Source organism: Candida theae (assembly GCF_024610275.1).
Source record: "Candida theae strain CBS 12239 chromosome Unknown scaffold48, whole genome shotgun sequence".
Classification (NCBI taxonomy): Eukaryota; Fungi; Ascomycota; class Pichiomycetes; order Serinales; family Debaryomycetaceae; genus Lodderomyces; species Lodderomyces theae.
In genome coordinates this window covers 58,726-80,202 of record NW_026261380.1, presented here as the reverse complement: position 1 = coordinate 80,202, position 21,477 = coordinate 58,726, and the positions used below count along the sequence as shown (strand labels likewise).

At 39.8% G+C, this 21,477-nt stretch overlaps 13 protein-coding genes across 13 annotated transcripts; 6 read left to right on the top strand and 7 right to left on the bottom strand. All coding sequences in view use genetic code 12, as the record gives it.

Moving 5' to 3' along the window:
• KGF57_001294 (uncharacterized protein) lies at nt 1–757 on the bottom strand (the record flags this gene model as incomplete). Its single annotated transcript, XM_051750484.1, has 1 exon — nt 1–757. A coding segment is annotated over one exon (757 nt), but the record flags the coding sequence as incomplete, so codon positions are not given.
• A 3,676-nt stretch (nt 758–4,433) lies between these two features.
• On the top strand, nt 4,434–5,522 carry SRB1 (mannose-1-phosphate guanylyltransferase; the record flags this gene model as incomplete). Its single annotated transcript, XM_051750483.1, has 1 exon — nt 4,434–5,522. The coding sequence occupies one exon, from the start codon at nt 4,434–4,436 to the stop codon at nt 5,520–5,522; it is 1,089 nt and encodes a 362-aa protein (XP_051610237.1).
• Nucleotides 5,523–5,786: 264 nt separating this feature from the next.
• On the bottom strand, nt 5,787–6,707 carry KGF57_001292 (uncharacterized protein; the record flags this gene model as incomplete). The annotated part of the gene is made up of 1 exon (XM_051750482.1): nt 5,787–6,707. The coding sequence occupies one exon, from the start codon at nt 6,705–6,707 to the stop codon at nt 5,787–5,789; it is 921 nt and encodes a 306-aa protein (XP_051610236.1).
• A 304-nt stretch (nt 6,708–7,011) lies between these two features.
• On the bottom strand, nt 7,012–9,337 carry KGF57_001291 (uncharacterized protein; the record flags this gene model as incomplete). The annotated part of the gene is made up of 2 exons (XM_051750481.1): nt 7,012–8,334; nt 8,396–9,337. 2 exons carry the CDS (start codon nt 9,335–9,337, stop codon nt 7,012–7,014), a joined length of 2,265 nt encoding a protein of 754 aa, XP_051610235.1.
• Nucleotides 9,338–9,451: 114 nt separating this feature from the next.
• KGF57_001290 (uncharacterized protein) lies at nt 9,452–10,594 on the top strand (the record flags this gene model as incomplete). The annotated part of the gene is made up of 1 exon (XM_051750480.1): nt 9,452–10,594. One exon carries the CDS (start codon nt 9,452–9,454, stop codon nt 10,592–10,594), a length of 1,143 nt encoding a protein of 380 aa, XP_051610234.1.
• A 32-nt stretch (nt 10,595–10,626) lies between these two features.
• On the bottom strand, nt 10,627–10,893 carry TIM8 (protein transporter; the record flags this gene model as incomplete). Its single annotated transcript, XM_051750478.1, has 1 exon — nt 10,627–10,893. One exon carries the CDS (start codon nt 10,891–10,893, stop codon nt 10,627–10,629), a length of 267 nt encoding a protein of 88 aa, XP_051610233.1.
• Nucleotides 10,894–11,084: 191 nt separating this feature from the next.
• KGF57_001288 (uncharacterized protein) lies at nt 11,085–11,819 on the top strand (the record flags this gene model as incomplete). The annotated part of the gene is made up of 1 exon (XM_051750477.1): nt 11,085–11,819. One exon carries the CDS (start codon nt 11,085–11,087, stop codon nt 11,817–11,819), a length of 735 nt encoding a protein of 244 aa, XP_051610232.1.
• A 635-nt stretch (nt 11,820–12,454) lies between these two features.
• Nucleotides 12,455–14,848, top strand: MRR2 (Mrr2p; the record flags this gene model as incomplete). Its single annotated transcript, XM_051750476.1, has 1 exon — nt 12,455–14,848. One exon carries the CDS (start codon nt 12,455–12,457, stop codon nt 14,846–14,848), a length of 2,394 nt encoding a protein of 797 aa, XP_051610231.1.
• A 65-nt stretch (nt 14,849–14,913) lies between these two features.
• KGF57_001286 (uncharacterized protein) lies at nt 14,914–16,287 on the bottom strand (the record flags this gene model as incomplete). The annotated part of the gene is made up of 1 exon (XM_051750475.1): nt 14,914–16,287. The coding sequence occupies one exon, from the start codon at nt 16,285–16,287 to the stop codon at nt 14,914–14,916; it is 1,374 nt and encodes a 457-aa protein (XP_051610230.1).
• Nucleotides 16,288–16,577: 290 nt separating this feature from the next.
• KGF57_001285 (uncharacterized protein) lies at nt 16,578–17,558 on the bottom strand (the record flags this gene model as incomplete). Its single annotated transcript, XM_051750474.1, has 1 exon — nt 16,578–17,558. The coding sequence occupies one exon, from the start codon at nt 17,556–17,558 to the stop codon at nt 16,578–16,580; it is 981 nt and encodes a 326-aa protein (XP_051610229.1).
• Nucleotides 17,559–17,747: 189 nt separating this feature from the next.
• On the top strand, nt 17,748–19,538 carry KRS1 (lysine--tRNA ligase; the record flags this gene model as incomplete). Its single annotated transcript, XM_051750473.1, has 1 exon — nt 17,748–19,538. The coding sequence occupies one exon, from the start codon at nt 17,748–17,750 to the stop codon at nt 19,536–19,538; it is 1,791 nt and encodes a 596-aa protein (XP_051610228.1).
• Nucleotides 19,539–19,612: 74 nt separating this feature from the next.
• KGF57_001283 (tRNA methyltransferase) lies at nt 19,613–20,518 on the bottom strand (the record flags this gene model as incomplete). Its single annotated transcript, XM_051750472.1, has 1 exon — nt 19,613–20,518. The coding sequence occupies one exon, from the start codon at nt 20,516–20,518 to the stop codon at nt 19,613–19,615; it is 906 nt and encodes a 301-aa protein (XP_051610227.1).
• A 192-nt stretch (nt 20,519–20,710) lies between these two features.
• Nucleotides 20,711–21,445, top strand: KGF57_001282 (mitochondrial 37S ribosomal protein uS10m; the record flags this gene model as incomplete). The annotated part of the gene is made up of 1 exon (XM_051750471.1): nt 20,711–21,445. One exon carries the CDS (start codon nt 20,711–20,713, stop codon nt 21,443–21,445), a length of 735 nt encoding a protein of 244 aa, XP_051610226.1.
• Nucleotides 21,446–21,477: the final 32 nt, after the last annotated feature.

Here is a 21,477-nt window from a genome sequence, read left to right as displayed (position 1 = left end):
TCCATACTATGGAAATGATGTACATTCTCAAAGTTTCCACAGGGATGGTTGGATCGTCAAAGGGATCAGTGACTGCTCTAACTTGCGGATATGGGGACCAATATGCAATAATAACTGCTTCCAACCTTACTTGAAGATTCCAATCAACAATCTCGTGGGTATCTAATTTGTGCTCATTGACTTCACTCAAAACATTTGCATGTCCAGCCTGCTCTGATGGTTGCTTTATTTCCTTTTCGTTTGAATGAGTTTGCTTTTCGGAACTTGGCTTCTTTTGAGAATCTGAGACTTGCTGATGTTCAACTTCAACATCTGATGCACTTGAAAGCTCCTCTGTTTTCTCTTTAGATTTAGATTTTTCAAAAAAATGACGAAGCTTATCCTTAAACAGTTGTTTTGGCTCTTTATAGTTGATGAGTTTCTTCCACAAGTCCAAATCTTCATCCAGAATATTGATATCATCATTGTGCTCCTTTACAGCCTCTTGCAAGATTTTGATTGCTTCTTCAGTTTTCATTTCCTCAATCTTTTCAAATACAAATGTTGCCTGTGGGGGTAAATCCTCAAACGAGTCCAAGGCATCAAAATGCAATCTTGCCAAGACAAAGTCCTTTTGAGCATTCGTTAGTGTTGTTCCAACTTCACCTATGGACAAAGGGTTTGATCTAGCTGCTTGTAAATCAATATCATGACTATCTAACTGTGTATGGCTTGTGTCACTTGCCAAGGGGTGAATACGTGGCTCCGTTTTCGACATGGTAGGTTCTGTAAAAGGTTGATTTGACGTACGCGCAAGTAATAGAACCCAAAGGGGTCAAATTGCTCGACTTATATACCGTTTCAAGTGATTAAATCTCATTGTTTCCTCCATGCTTACTCCTATTTAAAAATTTGCAGTCATTGCATTGTAATAGCCCCTACTCAATCCCGGTACTTATTCCGTACGGCATTTTCAGAATGTCAAAATGTCAAAATGTTTACTTTTGTGTTCGATTGCCAATTGTTTAATAGAGAGATATATTTTTGTTTTAAATTAAAACTAAGCGGCTCCAGTTTCCTTCACATGGCGGAGATAAAAAGTGTGGCGCCATACGGTGCTGTGCACCCCTCCCCCCCTACTCTCCAAGCTATACAAGCCATAATAATATGGTGTGAAGAGGAAACATCACATGACAGCATAATCTACTCTTGCTGACCTGAAGAGAGTTGCAAACGTTTTTTTCGGCTAAACAACATTTATCCTTTAACCGAAAATATATAGATATTAACCCACGAGTTTAGCTTTGCGAGCCACAGTTTGCACTCAATTTATGGTTTTCACAGTGTGTCACACCTTCCTCGCCGCTAGTCACCTTTATTCATAATAATTGCGCTATTGTTGAAAGCAAAAATTTCTTTTCATTTATTATTATTTTTGAATTAATTAGTAAGAAAGTCTAGCGATTCCACACACATCAATCCAAAACTAACCCAAGAAGATTGTTATCAATATACAAACCTTATACAGACTCGATGGGATTCGATTTTTATTGTTTTTCAAGCAGGAGGTAGATAAGCGAAAGCCTTAAATTTCGACATGATCAATTTACACGTACTAAGTTCAAATGTGTAAAAGGAAGTTGCGTACCTCGTCCCCATCTCCATAGAATCAAGAAGATAACTGGCCAAAAGCAACACACCTTCTAGTTATTGTGGCTTTCCTATCAGCAAATTGAAATTGATGAAAACTTCATTTCACGTGAAACGTTTTTTTCATTCTAAATAACAATAAGCGAATACAGAGCATACAAAAATCTATTATTAGTTCTGATTCGCACAAAGAGGTTGAAAGTGACTTTTTCCAACTCCGCGGCATCAAAATTTGTTTTTGTGCAATTGTGTCAAGAGGCCCATAACCGAAATTTCTTTTTCTTTTCTTTTTTTTTTTTTTTTCCCGCTAAGCTACCTGCTTCCGCGGGAAGCCGTGCTTTGTCGAAGTACAGGGGGTTCAACTGTGGTACTTTTCTTTGCTCATTCGGCTACCTGTGGTGGCTACATAGGTTTAGCAATTTAGCGCTTAATTCGTCTACATGTAGCTCTGTGGAAATACGTGTGTCTTATGAAAAAGATTTTTTATTTTTTGAAGACACGATGCAAAATCTTTCTTGAAATATAAATCAAGCGTATTACAAAGCATAAAAGTAGCTAGAAATAGCCACACGTAAAGCTACACTAACGATACCAATGATCATGCAAGAAAAATTGAATTTGAAAACGTTTGGTACTGAATATTTTGCTTCTATTTAGGTATCGAGTTAAAGAAATAGATTTGTTTTCTCTGAAACTTAAGAATTGATATAGTTAGAACCAGAGCAGTCGAAACGTACAAGTTCTTACAGTGGAAGGGTTGTAGATCTTTCTGTGTGACAGGGAAACAAAAGTTATTGAGAATATGTGCAAGAGTTTATATATATATAAGTCAAATTGTATTACACTGAGGTAGTTGTAGTCGACATTTATTACGAGGGATAGCTCTTTAAATGTGCTCTATAAACTAGACAGGAAACCATTAAGGATTCCAAAGACTATTTATAATGAATGGATCAAGGACAAGATTGCAGAAAGCATGACCAAATCAGCTGATGAATCAGGCGGTTACTTGCAGAAAGCATGACCAAATGCATGATCCATTACAAAACTGACGTTAATGCATCGCCAGTTGTTCCCTTACAACAAAGTCAAATCATGCGCTAGGAATAGTCCGCGTTTCAATCGTTTCAACGCAGATATATCTCTACTGAAGGTTCAGTCAGCGAAACGAGAGCATGGTTTTCAATACACCCGATAGGGCTTTGATTTATGAAGGGGTGTACAGGTTCAAAGTTACAAAACCTTCTAAAAATGCCAACATTCACAATATATTGTCGTCACGTGATAATATAGAACGTCCCCGTCGTTAATTGCGCTGAAATGCCGGATCTCTTTGACCCAGCGCATCGCAGTATCGCAAATGAGAGGAACGAAATGAAACGAGTCCATTGCACGGAACACAAAACTCAGTTTTTCTATTGATAATATGAGAATTTCAAAATGTTCTGAAGACGTGAAGTATAGAATTATTTTGTGACTCTGTTCACAAAAGTTTAAGTTCAAGAGATAGCTTGTTGTTGATCTTGAATCGTTTTCCAGTGAGATCTTGCACGCTCTACTTTGGGAGGTTTTTTTTTTTTTTTTGGTTTCAGTGTTCAATTTCAGCTTGCCAGGAATTTCGCATTCGGAAAATCTGCAAGATATTAGAGGGCATCGTTGGATTAATGCAGATCGGATTAATATTCTCTTGTATGCAGTATTTAGATTTTGTGGTTGAAGAAAAAAAGTAGCCAGAAAAATGTGTATCTACAACAGTAGCAGTAGTTGCCCAAATAGCGTGGACAATCATTTCGAATAAGGAAATTTAAGCCAGTAAGCAACGAGGCAGTACCATAGGAGTCGAGCTAATGACTTCGATTGTAGAGATGTCGTTCTTGATATCTCGAGACCACTATTGAGCAGCTGTCTTAGACACATGAAGCTGACTTTGAAAGTAGAAGAAGGTTGGGTCAATTAGTGTATGCTTGTGCCACCACATGTGGCTTTATTCAAACTATGTACACTGTTACACGTTCATTTTCTCTTATTTCATTATTAGTGGCGTGTTAAGGACACGTATGTATAAGTTTAAGTTTTGTAAACACGCACACTACCCTCTTAAGTTAAAAAATATTTTTTTTTTTTTTTTTGAGTGAGAGTACACTACTTAGGTTACACAAATACTATGAATAATACACAGTACTATACTACTATAGTACTATAAATATATGTAAACATAAACACGTTGTATGCAGCCTTTTACCAGCACACAGCCAAACAATGTACACACGCATTACACACGTGTTTGTAGCTGAACTGGACCACTTCTGTATCTTACAGTGACTTCTACTATACTCCAATAAGCCGCCACTTGAGTGAACTGCGTGACTGTAACATTGTAGCCAGCTAGAAAGAAAGAGCAAAACGTGCGTGTGGTAGTTAATATGGGAGATCACTGTGTTTTTGTTTTCTTTCTCTTTTTGTGGATTGAAAATTATACGTGTTTTTATTTATTTTCATTTTTTTCTTCTCACTTTGTAGTTTGTAGTTTGTAGTTTGTAGTTTGTAGTTTGTAGTTTGTAGTTTGTAGTGTGTAGTGAGTGTCCCCTGAAAAGAAAAAAAAAGAAAAAAAATATATATATATATTTAATACCACCAAAGGTATTTTCAACAAAATCAACAAAAATTTTACTTCTTTCTTTCTTTCTTTTCCCTCTTTGACCTCTATTGTCACTATAAAGTTATAGCTAACACTATCTTACTGAGTGCTAGTTGCTGCATCTTTTATTCACATTCACTCTTTTTTACTCACACACACACACAAAATGAAGGGATTGATTTTAGTCGGAGGTTACGGTACCAGATTGAGACCATTGACCTTAACTTTGCCAAAACCGTTGGTTGAATTTGGTAACAGGCCCATGATTTTGCACCAAATTGAAGCTTTGGCCGCTGCTGGCGTCACTGACATTGTTCTTGCTGTCAACTACAGACCAGAGGTTATGGTGTCCACTTTGAAGAAATACGAAGAAGAGTATGGTGTCACCATCACCTTTTCCGTCGAAGAAGAACCATTGGGAACCGCTGGTCCTTTGAAGTTGGCTGAAAAAGTGTTGAAGAAGGATAACTCACCATTCTTTGTTTTAAACAGTGATGTCATTTGCGAGTACCCATTCAAAGAATTGGCTGATTTCCACAAAGCTCATGGTGCTGCTGGTACCATTGTGGCCACTAAAGTTGACGAACCAAGTAAATACGGTGTCATTGTTCACGATAGAGATACGCCTAACTTGATTGACAGATTTGTTGAGAAGCCAGTTGAATTCGTTGGTAACAGAATTAACGCTGGTTTGTACATTTTAAACCCATCAGTTATCGATTTAATTGACATGAAACCAACCTCAATCGAAAAGGAAACTTTCCCAATCCTTGTTGACCAAAAACAATTGTACTCATTTGATTTGGAAGGTTTTTGGATGGATGTTGGTCAACCAAAAGATTTCCTTAGTGGAACCTGTCTTTACTTGACTTCATTGACCAAGAAACACCCAGAAAGATTATCCAACGAAAAATTTGTCAAGGACGGTAATGTTCTCATTGATCCATCCGCAAAGATTCATCCTAGTGCATTGATTGGCCCTAACGTAGTTATTGGACCAAATGTTGTTGTTGGTGAAGGTGCCAGAATCAAGAGATCAGTCCTTCTTGCCAACTCAAAGGTTAACGACCACGCTTGGGTCAACTCAACTATTGTTGGATGGAATTCAAGAATCGGTAAATGGGCTAGAACCGATGGAGTCACTGTATTGGGTGATGATGTTGAAGTCAAGAATGAAATCTACGTTAATGGCGCTAAGGTCTTGCCTCACAAGTCTATTTCATCAAACGTTGAACAAGAATCTATCATTATGTAAGAACAAAAACCAATGCAAAAGGGGAAAGAACTTGGACAGAAACCCTAATTGTTTGGATGTATTCTTACACGGACAATACACATAAACTAAAAAGAACTACTAATAATTAAAAAAAAAAAAGGGGCGATTTAATGATAGAGAAACTTGAGACATATTTGTAGAAAGAGCTCTTATTGAAGCAAGACTAGCAAAACCGAAATCCTTCAACATTGTAGAAAATCTTAATCTATACGAAACAAAACACATTGTCTTCCTTCATCTTTCCTAACTCCTCCCGCTTCCATAATGATCCAAAATTGCCCCGAATCCCGTAGTACAACTCTTTCTCAAAGACTCACTCAATGGTTTCGTAGAACTAAGATACTTCCACATCAACGTCTTTCCAATCAACGGATTCCCAACCACCCCCATCTTCTTCACCTCCCCCAGCTTCTGATTCACATAACTCAACGCCAACTCGCCCGTGCGCAACACCTCCAACACCAAAAGATCATTCTGGGGCACTGACCCTCTGAACCCCAGAAAAACCAGCTTCAACTCCTCCAACCCTTGATTCAACTGCTGCTTAGTATCGACATTCTTATGCCCCGACAAAATACTCTTGATTAATCCATCCTTCATATGGTTGAAATCGGTGTTTCTCACGGGGCACACTCTAGCGAGGAACCGCACACCATTGTCCAACAAGTCATACGCAACTTGGTCGGACTCGGATGGGTTGTCAATGATGGCTTTCGCGACATGAATCACGCCTTCATCATCAGGCAATGCCGGGTTGTTGATTGAGAATTCCTTGAGGATTTCCAAAGCTTGGGGGATATCATGCTGGTTTATATAGATACCGATTCCATACACTTTGAAACCGAGGAACGTCACCGTTCGGACTCCGTGTCCAACCAATTCAAATGGCTCGTGCGAGTATTCAGCGCTGGGGATCACGGTGGGGAACGCGGATATCGAGTCGTCAACGTCAATCTCATCTGCAAATGTACGGTATGGTTTACGAATTGGATCGTTGCCTTCGTGTGCTTTCTCGCGTATTTGTTGCTGTTGAGTGTCCAAGTTGATTATGTGATCCTGTTGTGGATGAACGTAGTGCAATTGGTAATGGTGTATTGCGTATGCCGACACAGCTAGTGCTGGGATGTACCTTACGGGTTTGGCTTTCAATAAAAATCTAAACATGGCTGTTTTGTAATTGAATGGAGTACAACGAAGGGGGCATGTATATGTAAGTATGGGGTTATAATGTTGAGAGAGAAAAAAAAAAAAGAAGCCAGGCGATGAAAGCAACCGACGGAGTAATCTTTTTGCTTTTTCTTCGTCTCTGCTTTTAATAATTGGGGATAATTCTCTTTTTGCGACCGGTTGCTACCATGCAAAATCGCGCAGGTTTATACAGAACCGATAAGAGTGAGTTGTAGACGACATCACAAAATAACTTTTAAAATTTTATACAAGACCAGTAAAAGGGTCCGCTACTGAATACTCACAATCTCGATATCTTGTCGCTGACCGAGTTTTCACTCAACAAAGTGAGCCCACTGGCCAATTGCGCCTTGTATATATCCTCCCACTTTTTCCACACTTGTTCACAAGATTTTACTTCGCAGTCTAACCAACTCACTCCCAAAGCACCACGCCCATCGCCCGCGTCAGTAGCAGTAGCAACATCCCATTCAGATGCCAATCTTGCAGCTAAATAACCCACCATCGTATCTCCAGCGCCAGTTACATTGACAATCGACAAATCCTGATTCTGTTTCGGCGCGGCAAAGTACTCAACCACGACGCCCAACTTGCTTGAAACATCATTGACTACGGTGGCAGTAGGCTTGTACTTGGATGTCGTTGGCACGCTCTTCAAGTCCTTGTGGTTCACCACTATACTAGCCAACATGGCTCCGCGATCACCCAACTTCACCAACACATTTTGGAAAAATGGCAAAAGGTGGAAACATTGTTGGAAAACGCCTTTTGCATACAACGAGGCATCAATTTGATTTAGTTTATCCCTCATTGACGCATCAATGTTCATAGCATCAAGTATGGGGAACCAGCGATCGAGATCAAACCGGTGATGTTTTTCCATTGACTCATACATGGTGTTCAACTCTTCAATGGTTGGAGTCACCAATTTAATCTTGTTATGGGGGAATGTACTCAACTTCACTTTGCCCAACCGCTCAGCTTTGACATACGAGGTGGGTTCCACAATGAAATTTGGACTACTTGCCCGTCCCTGAAAATGCTCAATTATATTGCCAATCGACTTCAGTGACAAATTACAATCCATTAGTACAACACGAGGTTGAATCTGGTTGATCTCTTCAATAACCTGTTGCAGGAATTCTGTATCTTCAATAATGGACATATCTGCACACGCAACGATCAAATCACCCTTTTCGTCATGCACGCACGAGTACTGAGCACTGTTGCATGACCCTTTGGTAAGCTTCACATTGATTACACCTTGATGCTCAATCTGATGGGCAATAGTGTCACCTGCAAAGTCTGTGCCGATACGAGAAATGAATTTGGTTGAGTTGGAGATATAACTGCTAGCCAATGCCAAGTTGTACCCCACTCCTCCTATAGAATTTGTAATTTTACCAATGTTGGAGTCCTTGAGTTTTGTTTGGGTCGTCATTGTGCTTATTGTATCTAATGCAACTGAACCAACAACTAATAGATTGACTGATGGGTCTGTATCCGCGTGAATGGCGCCATGTGGTTTAGGTTCACCTGTTCTGGCCACTGTTCCTCCATTTTCTATCAGTTCTGTAGCATTCTTGTCCTCTGTTGCTTTCTCCTACATCTTTTTCGTCAGTAATCACATCCTCTGCATGTCTACGTCCTTCTCTCTAACATACCAACTTGTAATACTCATTTGCAATTACTGCTGCAGCTCGCGCATTGTTCTTGACTAAGCTAATATTGCAGTCAACAGATTTTCCCTTTGTTGCACTGGCTATTTCACTAAGCAAATACGGTGTCAACTGCTTACCCGAGATTCCATCCACTCTAGCTTTATCATTCGCTTTGTCAATAATGTTATCAATAAACTGCGACTCCAACGCAGTTTCCTTCGGGGGAGGTATGCAAAACACATTCCCCGATTGCAAACTCATCAATTGCTGATTATGCACAATCTTTGCCGCTTCGCCAAAACTGCCAAACGCAAATGGCGAAGCAACGGAAGATTCTCGACAATAGAATCCAGGTATCTTCAACTCCAGCACCGGTTTCCTATCCTCATTGAACGTACCCACAAATACTCCTTGCGTTTCCAAAAACTCCAATGTCTTGTCAATATCCAAAATTGACTTTGGTCCCGCACAAATCACACTCACTGGCGTACGCCCCAACTCAGTTATATCGGCAGATACATCCATTGAAAACTGACCGGGAACATCGCGATGCACACCGCCCAATCCACCGGTGGCAAAAAACTTGATCCCCATCAAGTGTGATAGAATCATAGTCAGTGCAATTGTCGTTCCACCATTTAGTTTATTAGCCATCACGTAGCCTATATCACGACGGGACACTTTTGTTATCGAGTCTCGTGGCAATTCGGCAAATTGATGGATCTGCGATGTAGATAACCCAACGTGAGGTACCCCATTTATAAATGCACATGTGGCGGGGGTCACTTTGTGTTCTCGTAGTATGTCCTCGACAGATTGCGCCATTTCGAGATTTTGAGGGTACGGAAGACCATGTGAGATTATGGTGGACTCGAGCGATACTATAGGCTTTCGAAGATTGAGTGCATTCTTGACTTCTTTGGACAATCGGATGATGTTTTTCATCTCTTTAGCAAGAGACCTTGGTTAAGTAAATTTTTCAATGTTTGACTTTTTGTTTTGGCAGGTTTTATTTTTTTTTTTTTTTTTTTGATCCACTGTGCATCCAAGTCCGACATCATGAAGATTGAAGAGGTACCGGAGACGTCTGAGGCAGTTGACTGTGCCAAGGTACTACGGAATTTGAACAATGTACCACAGTCCCCAGAAACGTACTACCATGATCTTGTAAAACTTGACTCTTCAACTTATTGGAATCTAGATGTTGTACGAGCAATATCATTACATGCAAATCCGAATTTGCCGTGGTGTTCGGAAACCAATGCATTGATTGTTGAGTCAATTGTACTCAAGAGGGATGTCAACGAGTACCTTGATGCATTTATTCAAAACGATTTCTGTTCCCGTTTGAAAAAGATTGAAAAATTAGCTCAGTGGGGCAAAGGCAAGCAGCTGGCTTTGAAACCTCGGCTTTCTTTCCAGGATGAAAAATTCGATGCAATTCCATTATCACAGGCGTGGTTTTTAATTAATGTTACAAAGAATGAGGACAAGGAAGTATGCAAGTTGATCTTACTACTCATCATTGACTGCTTGCAATTTGATATCCCAGCCAAGATCCAAGCATGCAAGGTGTTGGAACACTTGAAGATACTCAACACCCCATCAATACGGAATTTGATACAACCATTGAGAGGAAACTTGGCAAAATGTTTAAATCACATACCTAGTATAACGTCAGAATCAGACTCAATTCTGTTATTGTCCGAAGCTTATCCATGCATATACAGACTCGACAGTGAGTACGGCACCGATTTGAACTACATTGAGACGATTGCAACTATTTTGTCTTCCATCAGTCATGTCACCAAATACCCCAAACTAGTGTCGTTTCTTTTAGATCAATTGAGAGTGTGCATCAGCCGCATCGGTAACAGCGTATTGATAAGCATATCGAAAATATTTTACACCTTGAATCAAATCATCACCAATATCGGCATCCTAGAGCTGCTGCCATCGATCATCGAACATGCGCTAGATGTGGAGAACGACATATTACAACTTGAATCGCCGCTCGTGTACTCCTTTGTGTACGATCTCCTTGGCGCATACTACATACTAAAAAAGAGGGTCGAGACGTACAACGTTGAGGAACTAAGCGATCATATACAGAAAAACCTAGCCTCATTGAGAAAATTGGCAATAATTTGTGATCAATTATCAGATTTCGAGGATATACAGGATTCTATAAACAAGATTTGATTAACGAAATCGTCAAATATCCACACAACTCTCTATCTCCCTTGTAAAGCTTCAACCACTTTGATGTTTGTATCCAAGAACCTGTTTAGACAGTTCACCAAACACTGTTCTTCTCTATTATCCAAAGTTGATGATGTTATTGGCTTATCTTTGTTGCATTTCTTGAAACACATGTCAGTGAAATTGTGAATCGATGATTGGACTTTTGATTTTGATTGTTCGGCTTCGATGAACTGCATCATCTCTTTTCTGCTCTCCGGATCAAGGCTCTGCAATGCAGAAGGTGATATAGTTGACATGGTTGTGTAGTGTTCGTAGGTGAAGAGGGTGTCACTATGTACATCTTCAAATTTTTATTCTTTTTTTTTTTTTTTTTTTTTTTTTTTTTTTTTTTTTTTTTTTTTTTTTTTTTTTATTTTTTTTTTTTTTTTTTTTTTTTTTTTTTTTTTTTTTTTCGTTTTTCTGTTTTGTTGTCTTTGAGTCAATACCAATGGACAGGCTTATCAAGGTATTGCAGCAGCCGGAGGTGAAAAATGATTTGGACGAGGCATACATCGTCAGACTCAGTAAGGACCTAAAGCGTGTACAGGAGCATACCAAACAGGCAGACAGAGCAATCAGGTCATTTGATAATAGTTTAGAAGCGTCTGCCTCACTTGAAAAACGAATCATAGCATTGTATGTCTCCTATGGTAACATTCCATACACTCCCGACAAGAATGACACCATAGCGACAGCAGCTACTTCGGTTACTCTTGAAGAGATGGTTGAAGAAAAGAAAAAGGAGGTATCAAAGTGTAGTGAAGAGAATGCCACTACAGAGTTTGATTTCACCACAGAAATTGCCGAATTAAAAAAACAGCGAGCTACTCTACTTCTGCAAATTGAAGAATTGAGCCATTTGATAAATAGGGAGTTCAAATCGCCCTTGCCCGCCAAAATAAACGAGTCTTTGGAACTACAGAAAACACTCTTCAGCTACTTGAAGAAAGTTTTGATCAAATATCTTGCGATTTCAGATCGTGTTTTGGGATCAGTCAACACAAAAGATCAAGTGAAGGAAAAAGTAAGAGTTTTATGCAACTTCTTTGAAGCTCTATTGACAGGGCAATGGATGACTCTTCCCGAGGGTGTGAGCACAGTGGTGGAAATTTTGATGCGAGATGGAGTACTATTGCATCGTGACAACCAAGTGAAGTTGAGAGGATTTGATGGTGAAATTTGAGTGTCCCATGTTTAGCCTGAAGTAGTGTTACGATTCAATAGATCATGCATCGCGGTGACATTCAAAAGCCATCGCTCGGACCTCGGGATGTGGAACAATTGCGGAGATGTATTTGCGGAGATTGCATATATCCGCCTCCAATCTCCGTAGACATGGTCGGACCAAAACGTTAAAAAACCACAAGTATCTACATGAGTAATGGAGACCACCTCTGCATTGCAAAGGTGAACGCTGGATCCTCTTTGTCTTCATTTAGTCTTCTCTAGCTACAAAGCTCATCTAATAGTATATATGTATAATGCAAACGATTCTTCTGTTCCTAGGAGTTCAAAGAGATCAATTTTCTTTGGCATCAGAGCGAGAGAGAAGAAGAAGAAGAATCGAAAAATAAAACGAGACAACTTTAAAAATAACTTCACAGAACCAAAACGAATTGGATCGTTCAAGGGTTTGTCACATCTGGTGCTTTTCTCTCTGCTCCTCGCCCGTTCCCCACCCCCCCCAAAATCATGCAGACAAGGAATAGAAAAGTTTTGAGCTGCGACAGGTGTCGTAGAAGAAAGATCAAGTGCGATAGATCGCAACCTTGTAAAACATGCAATCGATTAAAAAAAGATTGTCGATATACCTTGGCCATGGAAACAAAGGATGCTTCGAGATCCAAATTTAAAGAAGGTGGCGAATCTGCAGGGACTACAGGAGCATCTGCCTTCAACTCAAATTCTTTGCCAACTGTACCGAATGGAGATCCAATGTCCGGGTATGCACCAAGTAACAACTCCGTAAACAGCACAGACAATGCGCAAGTGGAGACGCACAAGAGCAACGCTGATGCAAATGAAACACTTAACCTCAAGCGGAGAGTACAAGAATTGGAGAAGCAGTTGAGAGCCGAGCAGTTATCCAAATGGAACAGAACAAATTCAATCACAGCTCCAACCTTGCAAAGGACGGGTACACTATTGCCTGGTCATATCAACTTCAACTACAGCTTCACGGATGATGAGCCTTTACCTTTGTCAAATAGACCCTTCCCATTCATGCTTTCAATGAGGCGCGAGGGCGGTTCAAAATTGTTGTACAACCTTTTGGCAAGAGATGGCAAGAGAGACGGGCACTTGTTCACGTCGTCCCTCATGCTTTCCGAGCTTGATCCGTCAAGACTGAACATGCTCAAAGAAAAGGCTCGAATATCGTTAGGCGATTTTTACATTCCGTGCCCCGGTGACCTGACTTTAAACACAGAAGAGTTGAAACGGAAGATCGCCTTGAACCACTTTGGATTGACGTTTGTTACTCCTCAAGTTGACTTGAGAGACCCTATAGCTGGTTACTTTAGCTTGATACCACCGGCATGGGTGTGTAAAAAATTACTCGACATTTTTTTCAAAGAGCTCTATGTATTGATTCCAATTATCGACGAGCAAGACTTTAGAGCAGCATTGAGTAGAATTTTGGGACCACAGCTCGAAGAAAATTACATCAACACCTTTCCCAATGTGGACTCCGCTGATGATTTAGCCATTTTGGTCATGCACTTGATTATATTAAGAATCCTGTACCTTTCGTTATTGGACTTGCATGGCAATAGTCGATCATTATTGGTTCGATACCCTGTTACATTTGATGCATTCAGAGCGGCAGATACTATCATGAAAGAGTTTGATTTTTCCTGTCTGCAAAGCTTGACTGTACTACAAGCTGGAATCATAATTAGAACTTATGCAATAGTTGCTCCAGAGGCACAACTCACTGGAAGAGTTGCACAGGTCAAACAAGGAACTATTACCGAACTTTGCTACGCCCTTTCGTTGAACCGCGATCCTTCGTGTTTCCCGGAGCAGTCTCCAAAAATGCAAAACTTACGCCGCAAGATATGGCACTATGTTGCCCGTATGGACATTAGCTCTTCAGTAATCTATGGAACTGTTTTGTCAACGGATGCACACACGTATGACTGCCAATTGCCTCGGTTTCTGGTTGAGTCAGCAAACTGCTATGATCTTAATATTGAACAGCAGATTATTGAGTCGTTTCGTAGATCATATGATGTATTTCAGATCGGCAGAAAATTGGCAGAATATCATTTGCTTGCTAGTGAGACTTTTCCAATTGAACAAGTGATTAAGGTGCTAGATAATTTAGAGACAAGTCTCACCGACACATGTGGGAACGTGAAACCGTTGTTAAGTAAACAAGTTGAAAACATTCTGAGTGTAACAACAATGCTTGTTTATGTGCAAATGAAACTTTTCATGGCTTACACATATTATTGTATACACCTTTACTATGAAAGTCAACTGAATCAACACTTGCTGTCAAAGTACTTTCTCAAAACCACGAGCATCTTGCTACAAGACTTGGGTGATTTGAACATGTTTGTTTTCCAACCCAATTCGTCATTGAATTTACAAACTACAGGGAGATTAACGGAGTTTTACTTACATCTTAGTTTGATGATATTTACAGGTATTCGTTTAAGGCTAAAGTGCTACATGCGCATTAAGTTTCCAGCAAGGGAGACTACCGAGAGAGACCTCGAGCATGAAATACTTTATCAGTTGGAGGAGAATTTAAAATTGTACACGCACGAGCAAGCAATTAAACTTGGGTATTTGGCGAGCAAGTTCAGGTATTCATTGATGTTGAGAGGAATACATATGATCACCATCAAATTATGTGATCAATTCCAGTATTTGTGCGATGCCAACACTGGGCAAGCCATCAAAGACGCCGCCATCAAGTTACCCCTCGATGTTTTGCAAAAATTTGGTCAAAAACTTGATATTTACAAATTGCCCAAAACTAATGAGTTATTTGACTTCAGTGATGAAGGTTTGATTGCGGAAATGAACAGACAAAACTTTTGGGATCAATTCAATGTGATTGAAAACGAGGAGACTGTAACCAGTGCGTGGATTGAAAAGACAAAGAAATTCAACAGGTTTGCAGACGAGATGAGGCTCGGATTCAATTACAACCTTGGATTTGATTTGCCTACCCATGAACTAAACCTTTTTTCAAGTTGATATAGATGATATGCCCAACAAATGCAAATCTTTTTCAGTCTATAAGGAAAAGAAACTATTCTATTCTAACACGATTGGCCTCTTTTGCGCCATATTCTATAAGCCGACAAAATTAAAACGTAACTCACAAACAATGAAAATGAAGTAGCTTTAAAGTAGATTTGCAACCTCCCAACGTCATTCCCATTTTGACCGGCATCGGCGACTTTCCCATAAAAGAGGGAGAAAATAATCGATCCCATGGCCGGCGCAACCATGAATGAACCCCACGTAGAGCCCATAATATCAATGCCCCACACTGACGCCACCAAGGTTGGGTAAATGGTAAACATTCCTCCATATGATATACCGTTGAGCACCACATTGTTGAGCCATTGGCCACCAATACCGCAACACACCGAAGTTAACAAGAGTGGGATTGAACTATATCCTTTGCTCTCCAACACATCAGTCAACCCTCCGAATACTAACCTAGCTATGGTTGAAGACGTTGCCAAGACACTGACTTTATCCGAAAGGTTAGATTTGAGATCTACCGGCTCCAAAATAGCAACAATGGAACTCAAATTATTTTGATAGCTCTCCATGGGACCGATATTCAATATGAGTGAGATCAAAAGCACCCATGCCGATACATCTCTCAAAAAAAGTATGAACCTCTTTTTATGATTTGGGGGATCAACAGATCTGGATGATCTTTGAGGTGTCAAGTCGTCTTGTAATAGCGGGGTTGTTGCATCATCAACTGCAGTCTCATCTAGATCAAAAATCACATCTTGCTCCACGAGAACAATAGAGCTGGACACAAAACTCAACACCCCTACAATAGCATACAACCATGCAAAAAAACGGAAAACCTTGGCCAAATCCAAAATATCTCCATCCAGTTTGTAAATCAACCTAAAGTAATTCAATTTGAGTAATTGTGATCCAATCAATGCACTCAATCCATAACAAGTGACTGGCAACGAGATTGCCAATCCTTTATGCTTGGGGAAAATCTTTGCACAAGTCAACAAGCTTGAGAAATATAGCGATGATGTAGCTAAACCAATCAAGCAAAATGTACCACAATACAACGCCAATTTATTACAACCGATTCCTACCAAATAGCTATTGAATGCATAGCTGGGCACGAAGAACCAAACAGATAAAAATGACAATATTGAAGGTCCGTAACAATCTGACAAGTAACCCAAGGCTGGAAGACACAAGTACATCCCGCCGGCAGACAATGAAGCAATCCAATTTATCTCGAGGTACGAAAGTCCAAGCACATTGTGGAAAGAAGGGCCAAATAGCGTGAATAGTAAAATCGAGCCTGATACAAGACAGGAAAATAGGGCCACTGCAAATGCAGCGACCCGTAGATTAGTGGTTGATATATGCTGAGATAAATATGACTTTATCAGGTATGAGATATCCTGGACCCATTTCATTTGAAAGTGTGGTAAGATATATATATATATATATATAGGGACTGCAGTGTGCTTTGGGCAAGTAGATCAAGAGTTTTCAGTCCTCCATAACTAAGTGATGCGGAATTGAGTCAGAAATTTGGAAAACAAAAAGAAACTCAAACTGGTCCTCTTATATACAGTACTGGAAACGGATACTCTTCAAAGATGGGGTTTATAAGTACTCACGATTATATTCAAATCTTCTTAGAGTAGCATCTACGTATCAAGCTATCTCATCTATCGACATTTCCATTCAAACATTCTATCTCTTACAAAGTCAATTTCCTATTTATAGCAAAACTCTTTTTCAATTTTTCATCACACTTTTTCAAAATATCGTCAGCCAATACATCAATCGAATGGCTGTAGAGCATATTATTGAGTCTTGATGGTTCAATAGGTAACCTAAATTGCGACTTCCATTCGTCAGTATCCAATTCTTTTTCTCCGTTCTTGGCCCTCTCCAAATTATCAACTTTCCTTTGGTGTTTCCACTGTTGGATCCTTCCTTGTTCTTTTGAGTATTGTCTTTGATAGTAGTTGAAATTGTTTTGGTCATAGTTGAACGAGTCTACTTGTCCATATAATGATTCCAACAAGTGAGCAGTTGAGTTGGAGTTTGACAACAAGTTGAGGTTATTGTAATCGGATTCGGATATCGAAGATGGCTTAGCCGATGCTAAATATAAGTTGACCAAAGATTGACTCTTGACGTCAAGCTCCAACTCGTCAAATATATTCAAGTACGATATCTTGTTTTTCTCCAAATCTCTTGATTTCCACTTTCCATCAACATATGCATTCATAAAGCCAGTTGACAACCTAAGTGCTTTCAAGTTTATTTCCTGACCAATGCTGGACATATCATGGATCAAAATGAAAACGTTTGGATTTTGTAATTGTTGTTGTGCCACAGCTTCAACCAATTGACTGGTTACAAAATTACCAGAAAGAGTGGATTGAAACCAACCTTGAAATTCAACACCATAACCCAATTTTTTGTAATTTTCTAACAAATCCTTCTGGTACTGGCTTCCACTTTTCGATTTAAAAGAACCTCCTTCGTATTGATCGGGGTATGGGAATGGGAAAATGTGAGTGATGTCAACAACCTTTTCATCTTCAAACCCCAACAATGCACCCGAAAAGATGGATGGGTAATGTTCTGATGTATGCCTAAGTAAAGACAACAACACCGAGGATGACAAAGTAACAGTATCAACTGTAGGTGGAGTATATTTGTTAGGCATGGCTGTTGCTAATGACTCCTTGTCTTATCAGCCTATTTCAAATTGAAAATTTTTTCTTCATTGAAGAAGCGTGAGAAGATTGAAAAGAAAAGAAGAAGAAGAAAAAAAAAAAAAAATTATTCATTAGTAGATACTTCTACAGTCATTGAACATCCCAATTTTAAAGAGACATTATACGCCACTGCAGTCATGTCTGAAGTTGATAAAGTTGCTGAGCAAGTCCAAAAGACATACTTGGACGAAGCCACTGGTGAGCAAGTTTCCAAAAGTGAGTTGAAAAAGAGACAAAAGCAAAGAGCCATCGAGGCTAGAAAAGCTCAAAAAGCACCAGCAGCCGCACAAGAAGGCGCTAAAGCTTCTTCTAAAAAGAAGAATGAGTTTGCTGATTTGAATCCAAATCAGTTCCACGAAATCAGGTCACGTCAAATTGAAGAATTGAGAGAAAAGAACAATGCAGACCCATCTGCTTTCAATCCTTATCCTCACAAATTTGAAGTCACCAAGAGATTGCACGACTTTGTCAAGGAGTATAGTCATTTGAAAAGAGGAGAGTCCTTGAAAGACATTACTCTTCAAGTCACTGGTAGAATCATGACCAAGAGAGAATCAGGTTCAAAATTGAAATTCTACGTTTTGAAGGGCGATGGTGTTGAAATACAAGTTATGGCCCAAGCCCAAGATGCCGAATCACCAGAAGCGTTTGAGGAAATGCACGATATCTTGAAAAGAGGTGATATAATTGGTGTTACTGGTTACCCGGGAAGAACTACTCCAGCCAAGGGAGGTGAGGGTGAATTATCTGTCTTTGCTCAAAAAGTTCAATTATTGACACCTTGTTTGCACATGTTACCCACTGAGCATTATGGTTTCAAAGACCAAGAAGCTAGATACAGGAAACGTTATTTGGATTTGATCATGAATGATTCAAGTAGGGAAAGATTTAGAGTTAGATCTAAAATCATTCAGTATATTAGAAAGTTTTTGGACCAACGTGATTTCGTCGAGGTTGAAACACCAATCTTGAATGTTATTGCTGGTGGTGCTACCGCCAAGCCATTCACCACTCATCATAATGATTTGAATATGGAAATGTTTATGAGAATCGCTCCAGAATTATTTTTGAAGGAGTTGGTTGTTGGTGGTATGGATAGGGTTTATGAAATCGGAAGGCAATTTAGAAATGAAGGTATCGATATGACTCACAATCCTGAATTCACCACCTGTGAATTTTACCAAGCATATGCTGATGTATATGACTTGATGGATATGACCGAATTGATGTTTTCGGAAATGGTGAAGGAAATCACTGGTGATTACAAAATCACCTACCACCCAGATGGACCAGAAGGAGAAGCCATGACTTTGGACTTCTCAAGACCATGGAAGAGAGTCAATATGATTGAAGAGTTGGAGAAGGTTTACAATGTTAAATTCCCAGCTGGTGATCAATTGCACACTGCTGAAACTGGCGAATTTTTGAAAAAAGTGTTGAAAGACAACAATTTGGAATGTTCACCACCATTGACCAATGCTAGAATGTTGGACAAATTAGTGGGTGAATTGGAAGATGCATCAATCAACCCTACTTTTATCTTTGGCCATCCGCAAATGATGTCACCCTTGGCCAAGAAGGATAGAAAGATTCCTGGACTATGTGAAAGATTCGAGGTGTTTGTTGCCACCAAAGAGATCTGTAATGCATACACAGAGTTGAATGATCCATTTGATCAAAGAGCAAGATTCGAGGAGCAAGCTAGACAAAAGGCTCAAGGTGATGACGAAGCTCAAATGATTGATGAAACCTTTTGTAATGCTTTGGAATATGGGTTGCCACCAACTGCTGGTTGGGGTTGTGGTATTGATCGTTTAGCTATGTTCTTGACCGACTCCAACACCATTAGAGAGGTCTTGTTGTTCCCAACCTTGAAACCTGATGCTTTGGTCTTGAAAGGTGAAGAATTTTTGAAAACAGAGGAATAGATGGAGGGGAGTTCCGCGTATATAGTTGTTATTTTGACTAGATAGAGAATCAATACATATACAAGTGATTTGCATTACCTTCTCGTTAATAAACCGTCCCTCTTCATTTCTAGTGCCTTCTTGTATGGTGGTGCAGTTGGCCTTTGAACTGGATCCAAAGTTATCGACTCCAGATCCAACGAGTACGTAGCATCAGAATCAATGTCGTTAATGTCACCACACGCAACAAACTCCACCACCAACCTCTCATCTTCCTCTTTATTATCAAATACATCCCTATTGTGTTTGATTCCAGCCCCTTCGAAAAACTCATCTGTCAGTTGATTCAAATCTAATTTTGGCGTCCAATTAGGTATAGGTTTGTACCCTCGACACACAATAAATGCCTCCAAACTAGTGCCTCGTGAACTGCGAGGTTTAGCGCAATAAACCTCCGTAAAAAATTTCAGCAACTGCTTATACATCAAATCTATATCTCTGCCACGGAAGATCTTTGCCACAAACGCTCCACCAGGCTTTAAAATGCAGGTGGTTAATTGGAAAGCCGCCCACACAAGTTGATGCTGCACGTACTCGTCTAAATCATGTAGACCAGTGACATCAGGTGCACCATCACTGCATACAAAATCTGCCAATCCGTCATCATCCCCATCTCCATCTCCTCTGAAACAGTCCATGATCTGTTGCAATGTTTTTGGGTGAGTGATATCAGCTTGTAAAGTAATGACATGGTCTATTGGGGTCATTGGCTGTAAGTCAACAGCAACTATTCTGGCATCCGGGTTTGGGCCAAGTTTATGACTAAGTACCTGCGACCAAGAACCTGGGGCGGCACAGAGATCTACAACACGAGTGATGTTGTTTAGTAGATTGAACTGTTGGTCTAATTGAAGTAGTTTGTATGCTGATCTTGCTCTGTATCCATCTTCCTTAGCTCGTCTATAGTACAAGTCTCGTTTATCTTTGCTGGTTTTCCCCATGACACTCCAACACTCTCAAAAGGGTACGATGTGTAAAGGCATCTTCTTTGGTGCGCTTTTGCAATCAAAATCTTCAACAAAGGGAGAACTGAGAAGAAGAAGAAGAAAAAAAAAAAAATTTTTGGAAGGTTCAAAACGGGAGAGTGGAAAATTTTCAATGGTAGTACTAAGCTGCTAGCTTTCAAGAAAGACATGTTACATCCATACAGGCTACAGAGTAATGTTCGGTTGTTCTCTACCAGAGGCTACGTACTTCAAAGATTTCTCACTCCTAAGGAGCTAATCTCCAAAACCAAGCAAGAACAACTTGAAAATCAACAATTCCAATCTCAATTACGCCAAAATCAATCACCTTACACCCCCAGAACGTTAAGTTCACATACCACATACCCTGAAAACAACAAACGTCCTATCCCGCTCAATGTTGAACTCTTACAATACAAACCCTTGAGGTTACCACAAACATACGGTGATGAAGTGGCCACGTTACATTTGAGAGGATACGACGATGATGATTTGATCCGTATGGGTGAATTTGCATTGCGCTCTGCTTACTACTTGGGTATACCAATGTCTAAATTGACTTCTCTCAAGACTGAAAAGAGATTATATACCGTGATCAAGTCACCTTTTGCTCAGGCCAAGACAAAGCAAAATTTCCATCGTACTACGTATAATAAACTGTTGGTGGCTTATGATGCCAATCCTGAAGTCGTTGATTTGTGGTTGAGTTACGTGAATAGGTACAAGTTGCAAAATGTGGATATTAAAGCTACAATTGTGGCGAGAGAAGGATTGGATTATAATCAAGAGTTGGCCAAGTTAGAGGAGTTTGAGTTGCCTCAAGCTTATGAAGGTTTGGAAGATCCAGTTGCTAGGAAAGTGAAGGAATTGTTACAATCAGAAGAGTTTAAGAAAACTTTATAAATTCTTGATAAATTTTCCTGTAAATACACATT